The sequence below is a fragment of the Oryctolagus cuniculus genome, chromosome 4 (assembly GCF_964237555.1).
Source record: "Oryctolagus cuniculus chromosome 4, mOryCun1.1, whole genome shotgun sequence".
In the NCBI taxonomy this organism is placed as follows: domain Eukaryota; kingdom Metazoa; phylum Chordata; class Mammalia; order Lagomorpha; family Leporidae; genus Oryctolagus; species Oryctolagus cuniculus.
In genome coordinates, this window is record NC_091435.1 from 146,349,377 (window position 1) to 146,376,639 (window position 27,263).

The window sequence follows — 27,263 nt, forward strand, 5'->3', positions numbered from 1 at the left end:
TCGAGAGAGAACACAAATTCTCAATTTTACAATCTTTTAGGTTGCTCATTTTCTATTAAAGAGCTCATTGCCAGCATGCTTGTTCTTTAGCCTCAAAACCTGCTAAGACCGGAGCCCACAACCCCGGGAGAAATGCCAAAGCTTAAGCATGAACCACGGCTTCAACTACGCTAGGTTCTGGTGGGGCCTCCTTGGGTGGCACAGGGCGGTTCTGGAAGCACGGGAGGCTCCTGGCCATTGTCAGAACGTCTGCAGCGGACACCAGGATGCCCTCAGGAGGGCAGCAGCCAGGGAAAGCTGCGGGGATGCTGCAGACGTGGGAGGCGTAGGGACGCGAAAAGTCAGCAAAGACCATTTGCAAGTGCCGGGGACTTGGGGAGAGCAGAAGGGGGTGGCAAAAGGCCAGATCTGAGCAACAGGTGATGCTTAAGAGCTGAAGGGGAAGACTGAGCGCTCCCATGCATCCAGGAAGTTCAAAATCAATCTCAAGGGCACCTTCTGAGTCAGTGGTGAGCACCACTGCCCACAGGGCTCCAGGGGTGCCAGGAAGAGCCTGGTGGTTTCTGGCTGGTGGAGGACTCCTGGAATCCTATAGGATGGTCTCAAAGAGGTGGCACAGCGGGCTGTTTTCAGCTGGTAACATCTCAGTGACCCCGCGGATTTTTACAGCATCATGGGAAAGTGAGGATCCTCATTCCGGATCCCAGCGTTGTCATCTCTGCAACTCACCACAATTTGGTCCAGATATTGAAGCGCAAGAGGGTAGCTGTTCAGAGTTCTACACATAAAACCCAGACTCTGGAAGTGAATTCATCCAACGCTCAGCCTCAGGGCACTGAGCACCTCTCCTGTTTCTCATCCCCGACAAAGGGTACCTGGCTAGCACTGTGCCAGGGACTGTGGGAGCTACAGGAAGACAAAGCTCTTGGAGTTCTCCAGGCCATTAAGATATGAGACAACCAGAGACCGGTGCTGGATGGCCTTGAACTCGGCGCCACACCTGGAAGTGGGCTGCAAGTGCTTCGGAGATGAGAGAACGCAGAGACTAGGGATGCTGTAGATTTCACAGTCAGAATCCCAGAAACACCAGGACTTGGGGTGAGCTTGAAAGGGCACGTACATGTGGTCCTGCGTGGGCAAGGTAGGCGCCTAGAGAGGCCTGGCACTGGGTGAGAGGAGAGGGAGACCAGCTGGATTGTGGAGGACAGAGGTGCTCATGGTGGAACAACACTGATGTGGCCTTGATTACCAAAGAAAGGCATTAACACCGATGCCACCAACACACAGAGCTGACAACTGAACCGGCAGAGAGGCAGGGCCATCCCAGAGCAGGGCTCAGAGAGCTGGTCTTGCTGGCAGGCTACAGCACGCACTCATTACTGGTGTGAGGAAGAGGCTATGAGGATGTGGCCATAACGAAGGTGGAAGATAACAGAGTTCTCAGCCAGCCCACTCCACTGAGAACAGCTGAGGACGGGAGAGAAATTTCAAAGGAAGAACTGATAGCACCAAGGTAAGCACTCAGAGATAAGGAATTAGCAGATCAATGCCATGCCTTCTAGAATCTTCTGTTGCTATTCACCAGGTCATGGATTTCAGGAAAAGAAACCGCTGGTCAGGGGAGCTGGCACTCACTGGTTGAGACTTGCAGTGGATAAATGAAAGAGGTGGTTCCTAGAGTTGGTCGGAAAACTTCCAGCCTGGAGACAGCTGGAAGAGTGGACGTGGGCTTGTGGGTTGGGGAGGCACCGGAGTAGAAGTGGAGGCTTGGATGGGAAGAGCTAAATATGGAGCAGTTTCCTGGGGTAAAGCTGCCAGTAACGGCTGATGAATACTAGCAACAGTGTACCCCAGCCAAGGCCCAGACTAGGACAACAGGTGCTGTTTTCAAGAGGGAGGCTCGGGGCCGGCACTGTGGTGTAGCTGGTAAAGCCGCCACCTGCAGTGCCAGCATCCCATATAGACGCCAGTTCAAGTCCCAGCTGCTCCACTTCCAATCCAGCTCTCTGCTATGGCCTGGGAAAGCAGTAGAAGATGGCCCAAGTCCTTGGGCCCCTGCACCCTCGTGGGAGACCCAGAATAAGCTCCTGGCTCCTGGCTTCAGATCAGCACAGCTTTGGCCATTGCGGCCAGTTGGGGAGTGAACCAGCGGATAGAAGAGTTCTCTCTCTGTCTCTCTTCTTTCTGTGTAACTCTTTCAAATATAAATAAATAAATCTTAAAAAAAAGAGGGAGACTGAGGCACTGGGTGGGCCACGAGACTGGAGGGACGAGCAGGGGATCCAAGGAGGACTCCCACCACCTTCTGCTTGGGCGTTTCACCGCATGGTCAGGATTTGTTCCTAAAACCACAGATACTGCTGTGTGTCTGTGTCCTGGGGTAGGGGAGCGGGCCAGTGCTGCTGCTGGGGAAGGTATCTCCGGAAGAGAAGTTGAACCTCTCCCTGCTCTGTGCGCTTCCGTGCCCCAGGTCAGCCAGGACTTTCCTCTGATGTCCTGCCAGGAACTCTAGGGCAGCAGCTGTGTATCTGGGGATCTAGGGATCTGGGGATCTGACGGTCACCTTTCTAGCGACTCCGGTTTGCAGCCGGCAGCGGACACATGGGTGCATGAAGCTCATTAACTACCTGTGACATTTCACAAGCACCCACCATAAACGCGGCCACCTTTGGCACCAAGGAGCCCTTCCTGCTCTCCCCATTGGTCCTCATATACTCAGGCTCAGTTAATAAGTCACCATCCAGAACAGGTGACCGGAACCGCCACCATCAGTCTCCTTCCTCCTTCCAGGGGCACACCTGACCCGCACGCACGCCGGCAACCAAGCTGACCAGCTGAGGGCTCGATGCTGTGTCCTCCAACACTCTGAAACACACCCACTGCCTAGAACCTCAGAGCTGGGTGAGGAACCTCGGGCCACATGCGTTTCTCGATGCAGTCCCTCCCAGTCTCCCACCCGGAGCAGGAGTCGCCGCCTCTGCCTGACCGGCACAGAGAACCACGTCCCCACTGGGCAGGCTGCCTCTCTGGTGGGTGGCTCCAGTGGACGGGGCAGCGTCCCTGCACTCAGAGTCGGCTTGCTTTGACCTTTCATCCAGTGGTGCCGGCAAACCCCAGGAAGGCTAGCAACAGCTCCTGGTCCTTCGCCACAATGACATTAACGCTCAATGGTGCCCACAGGACCCTGCCTGAGGGTCTCCAGCACCAAACATTGGGGTTTCCAAGTAACCTTGGGTGGCAGCCCAGGCCCCCCCCCGTCCTCCGCAGGTGGGGTCCTCAGAGAACACCAGTGTGAGGGATGCAGTGTCTGGGTTCCCCTGCTCCTAACTGAACTCTAATCAGAACCAGGGGCTTGGGGAGACCCCAGCTTTACCCTTGTGCAAGTCGCAGGTTACTAGCCCTCTCTGAGATTTTATTTCTTCAAATGCAAAAATCTACCCCACAGGGCTGTTGGGAGGATTAAGTTCCTTAATATATGCAAAGCGTTTAATGCAGTAAGTGCTCAAAACTGCAGTTATTAATCATATTATTCTTCATCAATAACGGTGCTTGAATTTTTATCAGCTTTGTATTTCTGATCTTAAGCATGTGGTTGACTAAATGCTTAATTGTCTCACACACAAATAAATAGTAAGTCAAGCCTTCCCCCATTGGTGCTGCCTTATTTTGTTTTAAACTAAACACTAGATTCCAGATTTATCTTGCTAACATTTTGTCTTGCAGATTTCAAATTAGCATTCAAAGCTGTTGATAGTTTTGAGTTTTGGCTCTGTCTTTTATGGTGTTAGTTATGCTCTCCAACTGTTACCTACAAACTAGATAAGCATCCCTAGGATTGCATCTGACCTGTGAATTTAAAAAACAATCAAACAAGCAGGACAAGAAAGCGAAAAATGCTAGGGACTGCCTTCCCAGCTAACTCACTTGTTTCCATGCATCCACTTCACAACGCCTTCCCTTGGGAGACCATAAACTATTTTTGCCAAAATAAAAACCCGCTACATCTGCAATTCCTCTTGAAGTCACCAAGTGTATAACCCTGGCAAATGAGACAAGGTCGCCATAATTTTTTCTCAATGAACCTGTGCTGGTTCCCAATGATCCCTTCATTTGCGTTTAAACACCCAGAACCCATCTGCTCCCTAGGCTCTCTGAGTGCCTGTTTGGCAGGGCTGGAGCTCTGCCCTCTTCCCCTAGGGGTGTGTGCCAACCCAGAGTCTCCAGGCACCTGCCCCGTTTCTGCTTTTCCCAAAACTTAACAAGAGCAGCTCCGTGACTTCCCTCTGCAATCGCCTACACACAGAGATGCTCTTGCCAGAGCTGCTTCCTGAGAGTGTGGGCGCCTCCCCCCTCCACAAGCCCCCAGCTTCCTCTCTCCCCACGCCTGCACGCCCCACCCAACTCAGGAATCAACTGTGCAGTGACCCGAGCTTCTTAAGTGCCTGTTTGCCAGGAGTGGGATCAGCTGGAACTTTTCTAAAGGGAGATGCTTAAGCTTACCCTGGCCCACCCGAATCTTCCCATCCATGCAACTCTTGCCAGGCAGCACTTCTGAGAACTGGCCACGAGACACCATGAGAACACACCACCCGTCTGCCTCCTGCTGGACTGGGGGTGCACACAGTTCCACCCCACCATGCCTCAACACATGGTGCAGGTGTGCAGGTTTTCCATCCAAGCTCCCCACCCCCCTTCCAGCACAGTCTCTTCCCAGCTTGCTCTTTTCCTCCAAATCCAGATTCCGACTGCACCCCTGCTCCCCATGCTCCAGGCTCTGGGGAGGAACACAACCCAGTGCCCCGGAGACCACAGTGGCATCCCCGGCATGTTCTCAGACCGACCAGACCTGCCACATCCCTACTGGCTGGAGAAGGAGTTCTGGAGGCCAACATTTCTGCTCTGTTGCCTTTGACCTCAGCATCAGTGCCCCTGGGAGGAGCAGGGGTACCAGCCTCTCTGTAGCGCCCTGGGCCCTGCCTGTGGGGGAGAGAGGCAAGGGTGCTCTCAGACACAGGTCGGGGAGCATCTCCCAGAGGGACACACACATGGACGGCCTAGGTGTAGTTACACACACATTCAGATGACATTTCCATCTCTCTACCTCCTGCAATGGGGTCCAGAGAGGGGACCAACAACCACCAGCCAGGGCAACAGGGACTACTCCTGGAGCTTCTCAGGACCTCTGAGCTGTGGCCAAGGGCATGGCAGGCACCACAGCCAGACTCAGAGTGCACGGTCCACCTTCACCACCTCCGCGGAAGTCACCTCGCCTCTCCCCAGAGCCACACCTGTCTTCCAGAGTGGTTGTGGAGGTTCGGAGAGTGTGAGTGAGCTACCGAGTAAAGTCCCCAAGGCCTGGGGCACAGGAGAGGGTGCACACCCATCACGCCCAGCCCTCGGCCCTGGTTAACCAGGCCCTTTCTCCACTGTAGCCTTTGGTTTGCTCCCCTGGTATCTGTGCGCTGAGCCTCGCCTGGCTCCACTGCGCTTCTGCTTCCCCACAGCACCGACAGCTGGAGTCAGGGAGACAGATGTTCACAGGAGAAAATGTAGAAATGCAACTCAGTGCATGAGACTAGGGGTTTAGAGAGCCCGGGTGTGAGGGGAGCCAGGTGTCACAGATCAGATACAAGGAATAGTTAGCAGGAGAGGGAAAGGACGTTTATAAAAGGCAAGCCAAATTAAAAAGAGGACAGACTTCTAAGGCCGCCAAGGCAGGGAACCCAGACCCACAGAACTCCCTGTCCCCCCGAGGGGTGGGGGTGGGGACTGCTAAGTTTCTCAGTTCTGTGTTTTTGGCTGCTCAGCTGGCTGCAGCGGGGTCGCTACCACGCAGACTACGGACTGGCTTTTCTATGGCTCTTAGGAATCAGGGAAGCCTCCCTTGGCTGGCCTCAGAGGCAACCGAGTACCACGGGAAGTGGCTGTGAGCACAGTGTTGTGTGGGCAGGTGCCACATGGTGGCCCCTGCAGAGCCACACCGCCAGAGCAGGAGAAGGAATGGCCATGTGGCAGGCTGCAGCAGCCAAGGGGGCAGCAAGCTCCAGGCTCCTGGATGCCTGGGAACCCTTGCTGTGCCCCGCCTGAGGGTCAAGGGCAAGGCTTAGCGCGCACACCTCCCAAAGAGAGGCAGCTGTCGCCCGAGGCACTGGGAGACACCTTTGGCTGCCTCTCCATTTCATATGAGATTCCTCCTTTTGGAGCCAGTTTTGTATCCCTGTGGCCCTGACTCTCCTTCCAGGCTGACACAACCATCTCTAGGTGTTTCATGCAAAGGGCTCACAGGACGCCAAGGTCTGAAGCAGACCTTGCACGGGCTCACAATGGCAAGGAGTGGCCTGGACCAGGAGCCACGGAGGCAACGGCCCAAGCTGGAGGCAGATCAGGGAAGCCCTTCAGGTAATTCCCAGGTGGCCTGGTAGGTGCACTCTCACATGAGAGCCACAGACACACCCAAGTCTCTGTTTTCCGACTGGGCAGCTAAGGCCCTGAGTGGAAGGGCCGACCCAGCTCAGCATTAGTAGGACAGGCGTCGGTAGCTTATGCAGCGAGCAGTCAGGACTCAGGAAAGGAACAAGAACACAGTAGGGCTTAACCTTCTGAAAGCAGCAGGGATGGAGCCCAGGAGGCCTGGAGCAAACACAATCCGAGCATAGCTGCAGCTATGTGGGCAGCCTCGTTTGGGGTGCTGACTGTGGGGGCTGCACTGGACCAGCACGGAGGGCAGCAGGCCCTCTGAGGCAGCACCAAGCCCACACTCCCTCCCCACATGACTGCCCTGAGCAACAGCTACCGGGCTGCCGGCCTGGCCCTCTGCAAACCCATGCAGGGGTCTTGATGGTGGCCTTTCTATGGCTGGAGGTAGCACTGCCTTGCGCTAGCTGCTCCTTCATGGCCCAGCTGCTGCCTAGACGTTCCCCCAGCAGAGAAGGAAAGCACCTTGGTCCACGAGAACTCGGCTCGGAGTTTCGCGCCCAGGGAAGGCACGCGCATGCCTGGTGCAGGGGCATCTAGGAGGGCCATCTGCTCGCTCACTGCTGAGCGGGTGGGAGCAAAACAGGGCTTCCCTTGCAAGGGGACAGGGCCATGGAGGCGCGATGCGGCTGATGGCGGAAGCACGGCACAGAGTGTGAGCACCGGCTGGGGAGGGAATCCGCAGCGTCCTAAAGGAGAACCCTGGAAACGGAACGCGCATGCGCCCTGGGGATCTGCACGCCTGGTTTTCTGGAGGCGGGAAGGCTGCCCAGCCGACCTTCTGCCTCCTGCTAGGTTGTCACCCCATGGACGAAAGCCCGCGGTTCTGACACCGGACTTGATGTGCGCAGCGGGGAAGAGAACTTTTCATTATAAAAATATTTTCTAAATATGCAGGTTTTCCAGAAAAAAAAAAAGAGTAGAATGATGAGAGAGAAACTTTTTAAGGCACTGCTTAAAAGAAAACACCTGGGAGATAGCCCAGCACTTTGGCCTCTCGGCTCTACTATCTTTTTAATTCCCTGCATTCCTGTTCTATGGCTTATCTGTGAATTTGGTTAACACATTCCCCAGCCGCTCAATTGGATAAGATAAGGCAGATGATGTTAATAGAGAGCCCTCCGTCTTTTCCCACTGAGTCTGATTTCAGGATTCATTGACTTGCTAAACCCAATCTTTTCCCTGCCTTCCGTGTCCCATACGGGCTCATCAATGCAGAAGATAATCTACCCCGCGGACGTCCAAGGAGCACCCACAGAGGGCACAAGGAAGTGGGGGTGGGCAGTCTGGTCCCCAGGGGCACCTGCAGAGAGAGGCAGCTGTTGGGGGGCACCGAGGCTTGGTGGGGGGGCCTTGGCCTAGGGACTGGCCAGCCCGGATGTAAGGCGCTCTCAGGCAGCACACCTGCCTGCCCCAGAAACCCATCCGTGGCCAGCAGGGGGGCGCTCCCTACTCACCTCGGCCTGTGCTGTAATGCTGGAGTTTATCGCTGTAAACCGCCTCTTTGCTGTACGCCCGTTTCCTGTGGATGCAGACAAGAGGGGCTGTCTCAGCCGGGGGTGCAGATGCCACTCAGCTGCAGGGACCTCCTCCCCAGGCCCCGTCCAAGACCCAGACCTGGGCTCACCCTGGCCCTGTCCTGGGCGGAAGACTGGGCAACCCTCTTTTGCTCCTGCCTTACCCAGTGTTCTGTAGGCAGATGGGTCTGCAGGAAATGAAGGTCTGCGCACAACCCCTGTCCCACTGCCCCCCAGTCAGAGGGTGGAGGCACTGCGGCCAATCTCCAGCGCTCAGGTGGAGCCGCAGTACTGCTTGGGGGAAGCCTAAAACAGGGCTTTGCACACAGTATCTGGGCTAACCACCCAAGGCAGTTAGACGCAGCATTAAAAATGCACGAAGCCTCCAGGCTGGCCCTGGTGCGGAACTCAGAGCTCTTCTTTACTCCTCCCCTCCTCTCTGGTCCGGCTGCCTTTCTGCCCAGTGCTAAGGGCCTGGGCGCTCTCAGCTGAGGATGAGCAGGGGGGTGAGGGAGGGGGTGGGGGGGGGCGGGCACTCCAGCAGCTCAGATGCAATTTTGTAACCATCAGTCTGACAGCCCCTGCCTGTGAGTAGGGCTAAAAGTCTTAACTTAAATGAGGTTTCAGGATGGATGCTGTTTACCCACAGCCTTGCCGGGCTCCCACGGCAGAGTTTATTCTAGGCCCAGAGAAAATAAATCACCTGGCGAATTCTGGGCTGCCTGTGGATTGAGATGGAGTGACAAGGGTGTCTGGAAACAGTCCGGCCTGGTGCAGTCTGCGCAGCCGAGACGGGCTGGCACGGGAAGAGGGGTCCATGGAGAGAGGCTTCCTGGGTGCAAACAGAGCAGGTGGGGGGTTGGTGCTTACCGGCTGCAGACTATGGAGATGGCCACCAAGGACACGACGAACACGACCCCGGCCGCTGCCGAGCCTGCAATGAGGGGCAGCTGCTCCCTCAGCTCCGACTTGTAGTCCTCTAAGGTGAGAAAGTGGCGTTAGACTCCTGCCCACAGGCACGCTGCACGACAGCTGCTACCTAAGACACGAAACACCCACGCGCATATCTACATGGAGTACAGGGCGTACGCTGCAGATCGTAGGCCTGACCACAGCAAGGTGTGATCTTTCAGCCCAAATCCACAAAAGGCAATGGCGACAATGGAAGCCACACAATGGCTCATGGGAAGGCGGGGCCAGTGGCCAAGAAGCCTCCTGTGTCCCTTCTGCTAAAAGGGCTCTCAGCCGTGCTAGGGATAAGCCCAGCGGAGGGGTGAAGACCCCGCTGAAGTGTCTTCTGAGATGGGAGGGTTTAAATCGCAGCGAGGGAGCAGAGTCCCTGGGTGCCTGCACTCAGCCAGCCCTGTGCCCGACGTGCTGCAGGAGGACGACGCGCCTGAGCAGCCGCCCGCGCTCTCAGCTCCTACTCAGCAAGACGGTGTGCAAGAGCAAGGCCTCTGCCAGACACGGAAGCCACGCTGGACCCCGCATGGAGCCTGGCATGCCCACGTGTAAACTCGGCGATCTCGGACCAATTAGTCTCCCTGACTCTCTGCCTATCTGTTGGGGAAAAACAAAATCAAAAAATGTGTGGAGCGCACTTCATGGTGCCTGACCTAGCTAGCGCAGGTGCCCCCCATGCTACTCTTTAAGCTGTGTGCACCTGCTCCGGCTGGTTGTTGCTATTATTATTGTTGCTGTTATTGTCACGGTTATTCTTCCACTGGTATTAGAGAGCCGCTATCTGATGCTCAGGACTTTGGCATGTGGAGATCAAACTATGGAGGTTCTACTAAATCAGGGTCAGCAGATAATAGCGAATTAAAACACAGCTAAGTTTGAATTCCAGATTTAAGAAAAGAATAATGTTTTAGTATAAATATTTACCGAATACCGCACGGCACATACTTACACTGAAATGTTATTTGTTGCCTATCTGAAATTCAAACTTAACTGCTCATCCTGCTGGCGACACGGAGGAGGTTCCCCATGGTGGCACAGGAATTACCTGAGCCCCTGAGCCGGAGGTTTGGCATGGCTCCTTCCTGGGCCACTCTTCAGATGTCCAGATCAGAGCCCCCAGAGGGGAGAACAAGTGTCTGTGTGGTTAACAAACACTCTGGGGTGGGGGTGGGGGTCCTTATGTCCGCCCCAATCCTTGAGACTCCTCCTCCAATTACGTGGGTGGGGGGTGATTGACAGCAAGGGCGTTGGCCCTTGAACCCTCCCACTCTATAGAAGTCAACAGGCAGAGCCCAAGGCTGAGATCCCATTGCTCTCCCCTCAGCAGCTTTTTGTGCTAAAAATAAATAAAACAAATTTGGCAACAACAACAATAAAAGTCAAGGAGCCACAGCCAGGAGTCGTCACAAGCTAACAATTTCATGAAGCAACCTGGAGCTTGCCCGGTTAGAAAAACGCATCAGAGAGGACGCATCAGAGAGCACGGTGTCCCTGAGAGCCTCCACGTGGAAGGCACTCAGCCCGGGCGTGGCCACTGCCCCGGGGTGGGGTCCCACAGGTCCTCCTCGCCCCAGTGACCCCACGGCCGGGCGACTTTCAGGTCACCTGTGCACCGCAGACTGTCCTGCAGCTGTGCGCGCGACCAGTACCCACGTGTGCACCTCCGTCACTGAGATCATCCGCCCAGATCTGGCCACTTCCCAGAACTCTCCTAGACATCCAGCCTCTCTGGGGTCTGCAGAACTTAACTGCCGAATGTAAAAGGAATAGGCTTCTTGGGAGGAATTTGTTACTTCTTGATTTGTCTAGCAGAATTGCCAAGAGACCAGTGCTCTGCGCACTTGGAGTTTGGGGCTTTTAATCCTGTGTACCTCCTGATGCCAAAGTGCCTATAAATCCAGCCGGTAAGTGAGGTGCCGAGCAGGGGACGGAGTGCTTAGGAGCATGCAGGCGGCCTGCATTCTTCCCATTCTGACAGCACTGTTCATCTCAATGAGCCGCCTCACCTTTCTACCCCATGTCCCCATACTCAAAACTCCGGAGAAGATGCACCCGAAATAAACACAAAGCGGGGTGCAGGCTCCAGTCCTACAGGGCCCAGACCATTCATATGAGAACATCTAGCTTGAATCACAGCACAGCTGTGGGCATCCCAGGGCGCAGCTGCCACTCAGCCGGGGCGGGGAGGGGTCCTCACACTCGCCACTCAGGTGGGGGGGGGGTCCTCACACTCGCCACTGTTGATTTCTCTTTTCACCGGAAAGTAAATGTTCTTATTTGGGTAAGAAACCATTGGATATTTAAATATTTCTAATTCATTGAATGATTGTTTAACATACAATGTAAGTCAAGAGAAACCTCAAGGACTATGGAGCATCTATCTGGCATCAGAATGCTAGCCTACAATAACATTCCATGTCAGGTCAAACTAATTCCAATGTAACTTCAGAAAGGAGAAGGAAAGCCTTTCAATGAGTGGGGTTAGGAATAGACCGCCAGTTGGACCACTAGCAGGAAACAGCTCAGAAATGAGTAACTGTAGCAGGGGTCTTAAAAAAGTTCATGGAAAACACAGATTGCGGGAAAAAAAAAAAAAAAAAAAAAAAAAAAAACAAAAAAAACAAAAAAAACAAAAAAAAAACTATGGATGGATTTTAAAAATTTGCACCAAAATAAGCTTATCCTTTAATTCCATCTTCCACAAACTTTTTGAAATACCCTCAATTGGGGCAGGTGGGCAGACAGACAAAACTACAGTAAGTGGTATGAATGGCAACCTATGGGAAAGGAAAAAAGACACAGACAGAACACACCCACGCACCATGCTAAGGCGACGGGAAATCGGGTTTTCAGAACTAATGAAGGAGCTGTTCTTGGGGGCTGGAGGGAGGCAGGTGTAACAGGGAACTAACAAAGCCCTAAAGTAGAAGCAATTTTGGTGACAGAGTGGCTGTTCTCTCCGGGGCCACCCGGGCAGGACGCACTGCAGGTCCTGGGTGAAGCTGCTCCAAGGGTTCAGAGATCTTGGACACGTGAGACCACCACGCCCAGGTCTTGTCCCACCATGTCCCTCCTGGTGACTCAAGCTCATGCACTCAGGCTGTGAACTCAGCTCCACATCCCGTGCCTGGGAGAGTGGAGCAGGGTGTGGGTGAAACCACACAGGGCCGTGCCTTGATGCAACACGGCACCGTGGGCCACAGTGGCTGTCCCTGCTGTGCCAATGCAACAGGCCACTCGTGGTGCACAGACCCCTCAAAGGCAAACCCAATGGGTTGCTGGGAGACAAACTTGCCAGACTCCAGAGAGATGCCTTGCTGGTGAATGAGCACGCCTAGGTTTGCCCTAGGGGAGACAAACCTTTGTGAGGAGGTGAACTGGAAGCCAGCTGGAGGTTGGCATTTTGGCCGTGTGTGCAGCTTCTCTGGGCCTGCTTCTCCTCCTCCCCCAAATCGATGGCCTGCCCTGTGCCCACCACCCTCTCCCCCACCCCCACCTTACCGTCTGTCAGAGTCTGGAAGCACATCTTGCCACTGAACTTCCCATAGCCAGCCACGGTGCGGGCGCGCACCTGTACCACGTACACCATGCCCGGCCGCAGCCCGTCGATCCGCGCCGTGTTTGTCTGGCTCCTCGCCATGGAGGAGTTGAACTCGTTGTGTTCCTAAAACAAGGAGCAAAGCAGAAGGGGTCAGCAGCTGGCTCCTGGGGGCTGCAGCCCCCAGCGCGCTTTGTCCTGGAGCACTCAGGTCCCATGACTTCTTGCTCCTGCAGATCTGCCAGAAGTTGCCACCAGCTCAGGCCCTCCCTCTGGATGGGGACAGTCTGGCCTGGCCGAGGGAATGCCACACCAGTCCTGGACCACAGGGTGGTCTGAGGAAGTGACCACGCTTCAGGGCCGGCCAGGGTGCCGCACATTTTCCACCCGTGCTGCTCTGCCCAGGGGTCAGACGTAGAGTTGCAGAACACATGCAGCTTTGCAAACTCCTGCCAAGTCTCCGAGCTCAGCAGAAGCAGCAGACACCATCCATCCCCTTTCTGCTTGCACGCGCTGAGCTGTCCCCTCTGGGTTCTTTTCCCAAGGTCTCCCTGGTCGTTCCCCCCAGGGGCCGTTCGCCCTCGCTCCTTAAGCGTCCTCAAGGGTTTAGGCCAAAGGCTCTGCGTCCACTGTGCTGAAGCAGTGGAAGCCATTCTGGACTGCCTCCCCCACCTGCTCTGCCTTCACCTTGACCTGTGTCTGGGCGCCACCCCCAGGTCCCCAGCATCCAGGGAGGGCAACGCCCCTTCTCCGTATGTCCTTGCCCTCTGCACTTATGTGAGGTCATTTTCGTCAGCACCTTTCACCCTGTCCCCAGCAGTCGCTGCTGTCTGCACACCTGTGTCCTCAGGTGTGTACGGCCCTGCTTGTGCCTTGCACACTGGCTCCTCTGCCCATCCCGAGTGCCCTTGCACGGCTGCTTCCTCTCTGCGCTACGTGTCTTAGTGAATAAACAATTGGTGTCTGCACTCTTGCAAACTCCCATCTTCTGCCTGCTCCTCACCGCCCCCAACCCCAATGCCAACCGTCTTTTCTAAAGCTCTAATAGTATAAGGACTGAACTCCTACACCTGGGCTCAGGGGTCCTTCCTTAATGATGTCATTTCCGGTCTCACATTCCCCCCACAATCTCGCCTTGCTACCACACCATCGTTGAGGCCACATGGCCAGTCCAGAATGCCTTGCTCCAGGCCTCCTCTGGGCAGGCTTCCCACACCACTCCAGACCACGGATGCTCTGCTCCCACTGCGGGCCTTCCATGCCTCACCCTCAGCTCCTTAGCCTGGTCTCTGATTGTTTCCAGGTGAGCAGGTCTTTCCACTACAACGATCTGGGCCGTCTCCTAGCATGCAGGAAGCAAAGCTTAAGAGTTTGGGCCTGCTTCTGTCTGCACCATGAAGCCTAGAGGCAAACAGAGACCTCGGTGCAGAAGGGCTTGGGTCACTGGAAGGGAAGCCCTCGAGTGTCCCAGGCAGCTCTGGGGTACTGCAGTGAGGTTTAGGCACTGTGGCTCAAGAGGCCTGGTGACAATGAGGGGGAAACTGCAACCACATCTTCAGCTCAATACAGAAGAAACGGGGTGGGGCTTGCGCCAGGACAAGAGAATACAGTGCAATGCAAAGTAATTCCCATCGCCATAAATTTGGAAAGGTCTACTTTGCAGAGGCGAGTAGAACCTGATGTGTATCTTCCCTCCCTTACCTGTCCAGTGAGCCAAGCAGTTACACATAAGACACACGGCTGGGTGCTATGTGGGTGCTATATGGGTGCTCGCCATGCAGCTCTGAGCACAAACGTCTCTGTCCCCTGGGGACGCAGCATCTTGTGGGGTAGACGGGAAAATAAACTGAAGACGACAGCAGTGTGGGCTGAGCAACTGGGCAGGGGGCAGCACAGTGGGCTACGAGGCACGGTAGGGGGCACCAGGAGGAGTGGCGTCAGCTGAGCCGTCAAAGATGGGGGAAGTGAGCCACGTGGGTGAACAGAGGGAATGGTGCGAAAGCAAGGCTGGAGGAGCTCAGGAGCCTGCCGTAGCGGGCACACTGGAGCGCTGGTGGCACAGGGCGGCCCTGACTATGTCAGAAGTAGTTGTGAGCAACCAGCTCGAACCGACAATGCAGTTAAAGAGTCATCAGCGAGGGCTATCCCTGGGTCCCAGGGAGAGGCTTCCTGGGAGGAACTGTCCACCTGCCATCTGATCTGTTCAAATGCAAGGGGAGTCACCTGCATCCTCAACCCGCTCCCTACTCCTGCCCCCAGGCCCAATCAGAGCTTCATCAGAAAGAAGGCACACAGGACTCTGGTCATGACCACTGCGACCCCGTGAAGATCTGAGCTCTAAAAATCACCTGATCACTTCGCAAATAAAAATAAAATCCCACGGCTACACAATCCAGACAGTCGCCTGAATTCCCCAGTTTTATTAGAATCTGATGGGGTCCTGCTCTGCTTGAAATAAGTGAAGCTACAAGTGGTAGCTTTAACTGAAAAAAAAAAAAAAAAGTGCTTTGATATATTGGCAGTTGTGTTGTGAGAACCAAACATTAACCCATCATCACTTCACAGTCTCCACGTTCTTGAAGAAGTTCAGTGATTAGAATGAGTCTCTGTTCTTGGTCCCCACACGGTCATTAATCAATCCCAGGCAAATGAAGGAGAGTGATGAGCATGGCTGCTTATGACCGAATTCATAAGTATCTCGGAGACAGAAGCTGCGGCTGTGGGGGGCAGAGACCATCCCCCCACCCCAACGCACAGTGCACGGTGCAGCTCAACGCCAATGAATGCAGAAACTGCACACTCTGGTCCGCTTACTTGGACCAATCGATGGAGCACAAGGTATTGCCAAGGTCTGAAAACGATCCTAAAACCCGCAGAGCAGACGTTCCCAAGGCCCAGCGCCCCACCCGCCCAGCCTAGACAGTTATCAGAAAGCAGCGAGCGCCATCTCAGTGCTTAATCATCCCGACAGCCCAGCGCAGCTGTAGGGGCTCCTCCCATGGTCTGCCTATAAGCGCCGACACCAGGAGTGAAAGGTGCTACAAGACAGTAAACAAGGAGGAATGATGAATGGAGGCCGATTAACACGGGGAAGGAGATGAGCGCGCTGCAGACTCTGGGAGTGTCCTCAGCTCCGGGACACCTGAGCTCTCTATTAATGAACTGTTGGAGGAGGCGAAGGCCTCATTGATTCTGTTCACGGAGCTGACAGAGAAAGGTGTCCCAAGCACACACTGAGAGGGGAACGTGGGCAAGGGGCCCAGGGAGAGTTTTCAGTACTGCACATGGGCCAGCAGCCACATTCCATGGGAACCCAGCCACGCCCGCCTATTTACACATAGTCTATGGCTGCTTTCCTGCCACGTAGGCAGAGTGAAGCAGTGGCGACAGAGGCCACACGGCCCTCAAGCCCACTGGTCCATTACAGAAAACACGTGCTGCCTCTGGGTTGGGATGGAGGGGCTGGGAGTGGCCCAGGACGGAGGAATGGTGAGCCGTGCTTCCTCGGATGCAATCCAGGACATCTACCAGGAAGAATGTTCTCTGTGCTTCTATCCTCTAAAGAGCAGGATTCCAGAGTCAGTGCAGAATCTGTCAGCAGAATCTTTCTGGTTGCAAGTACTTGGAATTAATATTCAAATACAACCTCCGTCTTCTGGATTCTACAACACAATCTCCTACTTGGGAGTCCTCACGGACACTGAGATAGATCCTCACCATCAGTGGTGACTGCACCCACGCCCAATGCAGCCCCGGTGTTTGGTTTTCACTGAAATACAATAACATGCCTGGAGTTCTGGTTCTGTGACCCATGTGGTCAATGAGTAAGTTGTTTAACCTTTTTGTCACTTAGTTGCATCATCTATAAATTGGTTACATCTGGTTTGCAAGGATGTGTTTTTTTCTCTTAAGGACAGAGCCAATATATCTGTATATATCTGGCACCTAATAGGCACTCAATATAGGATGACTTACTATCTTTATGGTTATTGTCGCTCCCCCTCTTCGTGAAGGAACGACACTAAACCCTGCCTAGGTTTCATATCCGAGTCACGGCACCATTATGCCTCCTAGGCTTCATATCCGAGTCACGGCACCATTATGTCGCTCCCCCTCTTCGCGGAGGAACGACACAGGACCCTGCGCTGTTCTTTTGTCTGCTCGGCCCTTCCCGGGTTTGCTGCTGGTTCTTCCCGGGTTGGCTACCGACCCTTCCACCTCCGTGGAAGGGCGGTTCCCCCTGCCACTTTCCCCACTTCCGCGGGGGAGTGGCACACCGCCGGCCGGCCGGCTCTCTCGGGGGCTGCTCAGATGTTCCTCAGGTGTTCCCCTTAGATGTTCCTGGTGCATGCCGTCTCTCTCCTCCTTTATAGTCCTCTTCCACCAATCCCAACTCTGCTACCCACACGCCGAGTACGCTGCTCTCCTCCAATCAGGAGCAGGATCAGCTCCTGCAGGTCATCACTCAAGTTGGCGAGAGGCAGCTGTGTAGAAGCTGTTTACTCCTCTCCCAGTGCCATATTGTGGGAGAGCAGATGCATAGAATAAGTCTTAATTCCAGTAACTTAGTCTAGTCCGAGTTGCTCCCCACAGTTATTATTTCAAAATGCCCTCCCAGGCTCATGTCTTCTTTAGTCATGTTGGAAATGGCCAAGGCCACGTGATGGATTTCATGGTCAAGTATTTTGTAAGTGAAGGAGAGTTCCATAGTAATATGCTAGATGGCAACCAATGCTTTGGCAAAGAATCTTCTGTGGCCCAAGGAAAGCATTTCATCCTCTGGAGTGGGGACAATAATACGCTTCACTGAGGTGTGGCAGCTGCCTCAGGCATTGGGCTGCTATATACGTGTGTCTGTTCATAATTAGTAGAAATTACCAAGTGGGAGGGAGATGGCCTCAAATGGGAGAGAACACGCTTCCCTCACAGCATAAGCAGTTGAGGTTAGGCACTGTCTTTCAAGGCAGGAGGTTTAAATACAAAAGGAAAGGCACTGGAGGAGCCCGGGCTGGGGTGGGGGACCCAGGAGCCAAGTGCAGTGCACACGCCATGGCTGCAGTCCCAGGGTTGTCGCTGAGCCATCTTCCTGTCCCAGCTGCCTACAGAAGTGATGTCCCTGGGCGCAGCTGGTGAGCAGGAGGAGCAGGTGTTCTCTGCCCCTTCCAACACTGCCACCTGCTGCAGGGCAAAGGCCCCGGCCTGCTTCCCAATTGTGAGACTGCAGCAACATTTTTTTTTTTATTTTTGACAGGCAGAGTGGATAGTGAGAGAGAGAGAGAGACAGAGAGAAAGGTCTTCCTTTGCCGTTGGTTCACCCTCCAATGGCCGCTGTGGCCAGCACGCTGCGGCAGGCGCACCGCGCTGATCCGAAGGCAGGAGCCAGGTGCTTCTCCTGGTCTCCCCTGTGGATGCAGGGCCCAAGGACTTGGGCCATCCTCCACTGCACTCCCAGGCCACAGCAGAGAGCTGGCCTGGAAGAGGGGCAACCGGGACAGAATCCGGAGCCCCGACCGGGACTGGAACCCGGTGTGCCGGCGCCGCAGGCAGAGGATTAGCCTATTGAGCTGCGGTGCCGGCTGCAGCAACATTTTTCTTTTACCATCTTTGTCCCTCAGTTTCTTTACCTATGGGTAAATGACACTAATATCTACCACATGGGGGTGTGCAAAGGAAAGTAGATACTGCTTTTAAAGCCCCTGGCACCCAACAGGTGCACCCTGCAGGGAAAGTATTATTTTTCTGAGCCCTGTTGCCATGTCAACAGGGCTATAAGTTCAGTGGGTGCTGGTGGGTCCTTGTCTCTGATGTCACACCCTATGCTGGCATCACGCTCTCTGAAACCACTGGGTCAACTCTGGTAACAAAGTGAGACCATGTACTGAACTGGTCCAAACAGAGTTGTCCAGACATGTTGGAGAGTAGATGCTTACTTTATTAACTGATTAAAAAAAACATCTAGCAAACAAGGGCTCCAAATTCAAAGTGGATTAGATAGAACAGGTGCTTATGGATCTAGCTGGCTTAAATCACCCCCAATTCACTGAATTACCTGACTCAATTGTCTGTAAAAGCCTGTGTTCTCTGAGCACAAGAGGATCCTCCCCCACGCTTGCAGGGCCAGCTGTAATGGTGGCTGAAGGGCGTGTACCTCCTCCGCATGGCCCAGATTGGTTTTCTGTCTGGACCGTCGCTTTCCGGGAGGCAAATTGCTGCCATTTCACAAACGTGGAACCTGTGACCTCGAGTGGTGAGTAATTTGACTACTGCTGCCGCGTGGTGAGCTGCCGAGGGCCCTGGAAACCAGGCTCTGCTTCCCAGCACAGCGGCGTCCCAGGAGCCAGCACGGCCCCCACGGCGCAGGGCTGTGGCTTTCCATCCTCGGCCTCCTCTTCTGTCCACTGTCGCCTGGGTGACCTCACACAGGCTCAGGGCTGTCTTACCATCTGCCTCCGAGAACTCTCAGATGCACATGTTCAACCTGGTCCCTCTAGAAATCCAGGCGTACATACCCAGGTGCCTACCCCACCTCTCCGCTTGGCCGTCTCACAGGCATTTTGGACAGAGTGGAACTTCTGCACACCCCCCACCACCACCCCAAGTAAGTATACTGTACCCTCTGCACCCTCACGTCCTTCTAGTGGCTTGTCCCAAACCCTCCCAGGCCCCAAGTCCACCTGGGGGAAACCTGGCTGCCTCAGCCTTTAGTTTATACCCCTGGACATCAAGTATGTACCACATCCTTCTGTTTCTAGCCCAGCTCAAGCCACCTTACAGATGACCTAGCAGGCCTGTTTTCAGCGGAGCACCCCGAATGATCCTTTTAAAATACAGGCTTATACTCTGTTCCTAAACCTGCCACGGCTCCCCTTCTTGCTCGGCAAGAAAGCTTGAACCCTGATGCCCGACGTGACAGCCTCCCCTGGAACCACTTCTCCCCGTCCCCCACTCCCCACGCGGGCTCCAGGCCTGCTGGTCCCCCTCTTGCTCCTGGAGCCACCAGTCCTGATCCTGCCCTCGCACCTCGCACCTCGCACCTCGCTCAGGCTGTGCCCTGCTCCCCCAGGTAACTGCCCCACAACAGCCTTCCTTCCTCAAGGTCTTTACCAGCTCTCACCTGCTCCGCAGCCCTCGCTTTAGCTTTCTGCAGCCTGCTCCTCCCCCAAGCCTGACTCTCCTGATCCCTTTAACCTGTGCTGTTTTTCCCCTTCTTTTCTTTATACTGCTCGTTTTCTGCCATTCCGTGTGATTTCCTGATTTATTATGACCACTGTGAATTGTTTGGCTCCCTCTGTTGGAAGAGCAGGCACCTCTGTCAGTCTGGCCGCTAACATATCCTGGGATAGCACCAACAATCGGAGCTGTCACACAGGAAAACACTTACTAAACACTTACTGAACAGATACATGAATGGCTCTGATTTCTTAGAATTTATTTATTTTTAAGATTTGATTTAGTTATCAGAGAGGTAGAGTTCCAGACAGAACCAGAGACAGAAAGAAAGGTCTTCCATCCACTGGTTCACTCCCCAAATAGCCCCAGTGGCTGGAGCTGCACCGATCCGAAGCCAGGAACTGGGAGTTTCTTCTGGGTCTCCCACATGGGTGCAGGGGCCCAAGAGCCTGGGCCTTCTTCCCTGCTTTCCCAGGCCATAGCAGAGAGCTGGATCGGAAAAGGAGAGGCCAGGACACAAACCAGCCCCCATTTGGGATGCCAGTGCAGAGGCTTAGTCCACTATGCCACAGAGTTGACCCCCACGACTCTGATATTTTAGCAAATAAATGAGTGAGGACTCAGTGTTGTGGTGCAGCAGGTTAAGCCACTGCCTGTGATGTGGGCATCCCATATCAGCGCACAGGTTCAAGCCCCAGCTGCTCCACCTCTGATCCAGCTCACTACTAATGTGCCTAGGGAAGCAGCGGATGATGGCCCAAGCACTTGGACCCCTGCCACCCAAGTGGAAGACTCAGATGGAGTTCTGGGCTCCTGGCTTCTACCTGGCCCAGTCCCGAGAGTCACAACCATTTGGGAGTGAACCAAAGGATGGGAGATCTCTCTCTTCCTCTCTCTTTCTGTCTCTGTTTCTCTCTGTGACTCCACCTTCCATAAAAGTAAACTAGATCCTGTAAGGAGAGAGTGAAGCTGGAGTTTTAGCGAGTGATGGTTGAGTTGGTAGAGAAAGGAGTGAATTTTGCAGGAGCAGCTGCAAGCACTGTGCTCCACCAACGGTGGGCAGGAGGCAGATGGGCCAGGCACCAGCTCCACGGGGCACTGCTTTCCTTTCTTGGCAGCTCCGGCCCTGCTGTAGACCCCCAGCAGCCACCGCTAAAGAGCAGCCAAGGAAGATGATACAGAACTTTCAATCTCTATTAACTGTGATCTCATCCTCTTAAATGACTGTTTACATCTCCATGGATCTGTTCATCCAGTGCTATATGCGTATAATTGACAAATAAATAACTTTATGTCGACCGTCCATGATCAGAAACTTTCCAGGACCTCTGATCTACTCTGAAGGTATGGGGACCCCTTGGCCGGCTGGCAGCACCTGCACGAGGACAGCAAACCCTGGATGGGGTCAGTGGGACCCACGGGACTGCTCCTCCCCAGCCCAGCCCAGTGAGCTGCCCCGGCAGCCAGGGGTGGGCTGGGAGCCCCTCCCTTGAGTAGGCGCAAGAAGTGCCTGGGCCTTGAGATTCTTGACCCTGACCACGCCCAGGGAGCCTCCCTCACCAGATTACTGCCTCCCCCCCACACACCCAGGCCTCCCTCCAGCCCTGCCTTTTTGGGTTCTCAGCCAGCCTTGTGAGCTGCAAGGCTGCAGGCAAACCCGGCTCACCTTCTCATAGTACCGGATCTCATAGTCCAGGATGATGCCATTGGGCTGTTCCGGCTGTGGCCACGACAGGGTGATGCTTCTCATGGTGGCACTGACCTGGTGCATGATGGGAACAGTGGAGGGGGCTGTGGAGAGACAGGAAGACACGGACAGCTGAACAGACGCTCGGTTACAGGACCACCGCCATCTCTTGGAGGCAAGTAGGAGGAGACAGCCTGCTTTTCATTGCCCATCAGCTGGGTCAGACTCACAGAACTTCCTTGGGGTTTTGCCGAATGAAAGTGGAGGACTAGTGGAGGAGAGACAAGGTGAGAGGAGAGCAGGTGGGTGGGCAGGGGTCAGGAGGTGTGCGGTATTTTCCTGGGCAGGAAGGAGAACGGCTTGGCCCACACAGAGGTGGCCGGAGGAGTCGGAAGAAAAGGGAGGAGGGATGGAGGAGCACTGAGTGTCTGCTAGAGGCTGGGCTTTCACTGAGAAGGGAAACAGAAGACAAGAGCCCGTGGTGAGGGAGTGGGACTGACCGGTGCAGCTACTGTGCAGTGGGGAGGATTGCTCTAGCACCCTCTGCTTCTGACACCGCATGCAAGATTTTGCTGTGCATCCAAAGGACAAGGGGTGACATCTTTCAAGAAGACATGGTAGGGGCGGCTGGTGCTGTGGCACAGGGGTCAGACTGCCATCTACAGCACTGGCATCCTATACGAGCCCCAGTTTGAGTCCCGGCTGCTCTGCTTCTGATCCAGCTCTCTGTTGATGGTCTTGGAAAGCAGCTGAGGATGGCCTAAGTCCCTGGGCCCCTGCACCCATGTGGGAGACATGGAGGAATCTCCTGGTTCCTGGCTTCAGCCTGGCCCAGCTCTGGCCACTGTGGCCATCTGGGGAGTGAGACACAGAGAAAAGATCTCCCTCTCTCTTCCTCTTTCTCTCTCTCTGTAGCTTTGCCTTTCAAATACATAAAATAAAATCTTAAAAAAAAAAAAAAGACATGAACACAGACCCACAGCAGAGATGCCATCAGAATTCCCCCAATTGGGGATATTTACAATAAAGAGCTCCAAATATGGGTGAAGGTACACCACACAAAGCAGGCATTTGCAAACAGGACAGTAATGCCCAAATCTGAAAGGCAGATTCAGACATCTCTGCTTGGAAATAATATTTATTTCCCAGTGCATGGTGTACATAAACTGAAAACAGTCGGGAAGTAACAAATGAGAGCTGTCTGTCCAGGGAAGAGGCCGATGACAGATGGAACCTTAATCTGCGCTCTGCTCAGGGGCTCCTCCGTTTAGTCCGGGCACTTGCGCAGTGACCAAGGTCATTTCCTCACTCGAATTCCTCTTCGCAAGGGTTTCCCTGGTGACTGTGACTGAGTGACATTTACCCACCTTAATTTAAGCTAACAGATCCCCCTGCAAGACCTGGAATTACAAGGCATAGCTACTGGGTCACAGGTGGAGGCTGCTGCCTTCTAGACCATTTGTTGGATTCTCTGTGGGCAACTACTACGTGCAGTCCCCGTGCTGGAACAAGGGGCACAGAACCTTGTCCTGGAGGTACCCTCAGTCCAGGGGCACCTACAGGACTGTAAGGAGGCCTTGGAATCAGAATGTGGCCAGAGGGCTTTGAAGGTAGGTTTGCGTAGTTTCGTTAGAGACCTTATGGGGGCTGCCTCCTCCCGGGAGCGTCATTGGCTTCTGGCTCCAGCGGCTGAGCTCTGGAATCCATCCTTCACACGCAGGCCCGCCTCCCACAGGCTGCTCCCAGGCAACGACGGAGAGTGGCAGATGCCACGGCGGGCCCATTCCTGCAAACAGGACTCTTCCCACAGACAGCATCTGCCCCAGAGCTCCCCATGTGCCTCTCCAGTGCTTCCTCGCGGCTCCGCCCACCCAATCCCCCTCCCCTCCCTCTCTTTCATGGGATCAGAGCCTCACTGTGGCCTCACGGCTCCCCCAGGCTCCTCTGGCTCCCATCTCACGTCCCTTGGAAACCTCTGGCACCTCTAGTCCCACCTTGGTGTCTGCTTCCTGGAGACCAGGAACTGAGGTAGGCTTAAATCTCCCTAGTTTCCCAGCTAAGCATTTGCCCTCGGGGATGGGAGGCTCCTGCCTCCAGGACCTGTGGCTCAAGACTGCCGTCATCTTCACCAAGTCGCATCTATCTTCCCTCCCCTGTCCTGAAATTTATCTTCTCACTGCTCTCAGTTCTGCAACTGGAATCATACAGGACGCTGCCTCTTCCCCAGCATGGCCTGTCGAGTTTCTGAAGAAACGCGGTAGAACTTCCCTGAGTCCTCCCTCCTGAAAGGAATGGCCCGGTGCCACGTTTCTCCCATGACGATGACGCAGCACCACCCAGGGTGGCTCTCCTCCAGATGCAGTGCCTGGGACCCACAGGGAGCCCAGTCTCCACGCCACTCTTTGAGCAGCAAAGATTAGAGGAGAACCTGCCAGGAGCCAGGAACTGAGTGTGCAGCTTGGTGGTTAAGATGTTTGTATTCGGATTGGAGGAGCTGGGTTCAAGTCTTGGCTCTGGCTCCTAATTTTTGCTTCCTGCCAGTTCAGACCCTGAGAGGCAATGTCAAGATGGCTCAAACAATTGGGTACTCGCTGCCCATAGGGAAAGCTGGATTGCATTCCCAGCCCCAGTGGTTGAAGGCCTTTGGAGAGTAAACCAGTAAAAACTCCGAGACAGGAGCTTTCTCTGTTAGATAAATACACAATTAAAAAAAAATTACCATGATCTCTGTGTTCTAAATCTATTAATCTATAATCTATTAAAGCATGCCCCTGCTGTTCAGTTCTGAAATCACAGGCAAATATAACCTTTAAGTTCCCCCATGGCATTTCTTCTCACCTTTTGTCCATAGAGCTGGCTTTTGGCTTTGACTCTGGAAATTCACATGCATTTCTTTACCTTATGGCATTAAATTCGGCTTATTAATCTAGTAATTGAAATAGGTGTTGATCCTGATTCAGCCATCAAATGCATTTTCTCTTCCTCCTATCTTAACATCACGGTCCAGGTTAATAAATTAATTATACAAATATTGACTGAGCATCTACCGCCCGTCACCATCCTACCACAGAGAACAAATAAAATGCCCTGCCTCGCACAGCTTACTTTCTGGTGGGAGGGTTCAGAGAGTAGATGTAATAAGTACATCACGCGGTATGTTAAAAGGTACAAAGTACAATGGGAAAAATAGAACAAGGGAAAGAGGGAACTGCACAGTGTGGGAGGTGTGGTGAGCAAGGGCCCCTGGGAAGCAGGTGCAGGAGCACAGGGTTGAAGGAGGAGAGGGAGGGGACCAGGAGGAGACTGGAGGAGAGCACTTGAGGGAAGGGTCTGCCCCAGGGGTGTCAAAGAATCAGTCACGTAAGGCAAGCCCCGACGGACGTTAAAAGGACTTTGGGCTTCTACCCTGAGTGACCTGAGAGGGGGGACCATGGGAGGGCCATGGACAGGGCAGTGGCGGCATCTGACCTGGAGACAGCAGTATTGCTGTCTGCTGGGTTGCAAATGGAATGCAGGGGCCACGGGGAAGCACAAAGACCTGTCTGTGGTGAGCCTCTTGCAATAATATGGCTGCCCAGCAATGAGTACTGGGAAACGGGCTGTGAGCAGTGGGGAGGTGGCCAATTCTAACTAAATTTAGACTCTGGGGACGGGGGATGTGGAAGAAACAGAAGAGTCAGAATGATTCCAAGGTTTCTGGGCTGAAGCCCTGGAAGAGTGAGGCTACCTTCCCCTGAGATGAGGAAGACGCCAGTAGAAGCAGTTTGGAAGGAAAGACCATGCGCTCCGCTCTGGACCTGCTAGGTGTGGGATGCCCGAGGTGTCAGAGGGCAGAGAGCCATGTCCCCAGATGGATGCGTTCCATCTAGACTGGAGGTATCAGCATCTCCAACGCATTGAAAGCAGTGGGCCTGGCAGGGATCCCCAAGAGAAAGAGCAGACAGAATGGACATTCTAAGATCGGGAAGTGAGGAACAAACAGCAAAGGAGCCCGAGAGAGAAAGGCCCACAAGGGAGAAGGGGAGCGAGGGGAGTGGGTGTGCGGAAAAGCCAAGGGCAAGAGAGAGCTCCTAGGACGAGAGGCCTTGCTGCATGCTGCTGCTGAGTCTGATGAGATGAGACCAAGAACCAAGGCCTGGGTTTAGCAGCAGGCTCAGTGGCTAACAACGTGTGTGGCACTGGGTCATTTTCCCAAGACCTTGCACACACTGGGTAGGGCAGCGGGAGAGCACGCGGGCAGTTCAGAGGAGCTGGACTGAGCCCATCGAGGTGGAGGTGAAGAGACAGCTGCTGAGAACCCCCTTTCCCTGACCCCACACTGGGCCACTTGGGCTGCCCTTGCAGAACCGCATGGAAGTACAGTTTATACAGTGCCACGTGCTACCCGGTGTCCAGGAGATGCTAGCAGCTGTCCAGGCTCCCCCTGCCTTGCCAGCTAAAGCATCATCCATGATCAAGCAGAAAAATCAGCCCTAGCCACCAAAGGGCTTTCAGGGGCTTGGTTCTTCTTTGCCTCTAATAGGCAGAAAAGCATCATTCACATTCCAATGTGGTGGGAGCCCTGCCCCGATCACTGGGGGCAGGACAAGGAGCAAAGCCACAGTCCTGCCCAAAAGGTCTTTGGAGTCTCTAAAGAGACGATCACAGAGCAGGGTGGGCCAGAGACGCTCGGTCGCCAGACTCCACCAAGGGAAACGCCCGGCTTCTATCGAAGCAAGGACCTGCCCCAGAGCGAGCAGAAGCCGCCAGGGGGTAATGGCCATCCTGCCTGCGTGTCTCAGATTTATGGCGATGACACACTGGTCACAGGCCCCGAGGAAGACTGTGTGTCCTCCCGGAGGTCGCTCTGAATGGCTTACATTTTAATTGTGATGGGACGGAGCACGCAGGAGAAAGCCGGGAAGCACCTCACCCCCCGGAAAACCAGGGGCTGCTCGCGTGCAGTGCTCTGCCATCAGCAGTCTCCCTCGGTGATAAATCTGGCGTTCCCTTCTCCAAGGGCAAATGCCACCACTAAATCTGGTGTTTTACGTGCTATGAAACCTTCAGACAAAAGGGAAAATAATAAATATGAGCTCAGGTGTTCACTCAAACACCAACTTTCTCTTGCAACACCAAGGCAGATTCAAGAGGGATGGGGAGATTGATTCAAAGAGGCAGCCCCCGTGACCCTCAAAAGCACGGATTTCAACAGTCAGTTCTGGCCGGTCGACTTCTCTCCATATTTCTCAGATGAAAGAAGAGTTTCACTGAACGCTTGAAAGAGTCTCTCTTTTGCCAGTGCACACAAAGCCTTTGACTAAATTAAACATTCTACTGAGAGACGGGAAGGAAAATAGAGTTCACAAGATTATTCAAATTCAGCAGAGAAACAAATACGGGCCCCTCTTTTGAAAATATGAAGAAATCATTCATTTAGGGCCTATCAGGAAAGTAGGTGCTAAAGACTCAGTGAGATGTGTTTGGTCTGAAAGGGAGGTGCTGATAAACCCAGACAATCAGGGACCTGTGCTGGGGTTTAGTGGGCTAAGTCTCCGCCTACAGTGTTTGCATCCCATATGGACGCCGGTTCGAGTTCTGGCTGCTCCTCTTCAGATCCAGCTCTCTGCAATGGCCTGGGAAAGAGGTGGAAGATGGCCCAAGCACTTGGGCCCCTGCACCTATGTGGGAGACCTGGAAGAAGCTCCTGGCTCCTGGCTATGGATCAGTCCATCTTTGGCCACCGCAGCCATTCGGAGAATGAACCAGCAAATGGAAGGCCTTTCTGTCTCTCCCTCTCTCTGTAACTCTACCTCTCAAATAAATAAATAAAATCTTAACAAACAAAATCCAGGCAATCAAAACTGCCCTGTACTGACCCAACAGGAATCCAAAGATGTGAACAGGAAGCCAAGAAGTGTCCTGTTAGGCACCA

The 27,263-nt window shown here is 54.1% G+C and overlaps 1 protein-coding gene across 1 annotated transcript in view; it reads right to left on the reverse strand.

The window, feature by feature from the left end:
- Positions 1 to 27,263, reverse strand: part of EPHB1 (EPH receptor B1) — a 431,842-nt gene that overhangs the window by 81,484 nt on the left and 323,095 nt on the right. The window contains exons 6-9 of the mRNA XM_051818616.1: positions 21,329 to 21,453; positions 12,456 to 12,618; positions 8,862 to 8,970; positions 7,932 to 7,996 (exon numbers count right to left, since the gene is read on the reverse strand). Of these exons, the coding sequence (XP_051674576.1) occupies positions 7,932 to 7,996; positions 8,862 to 8,970; positions 12,456 to 12,618; positions 21,329 to 21,453 (462 nt within the window). The remainder of the gene's footprint in view (positions 1 to 7,931; positions 7,997 to 8,861; positions 8,971 to 12,455; positions 12,619 to 21,328; positions 21,454 to 27,263) is intronic.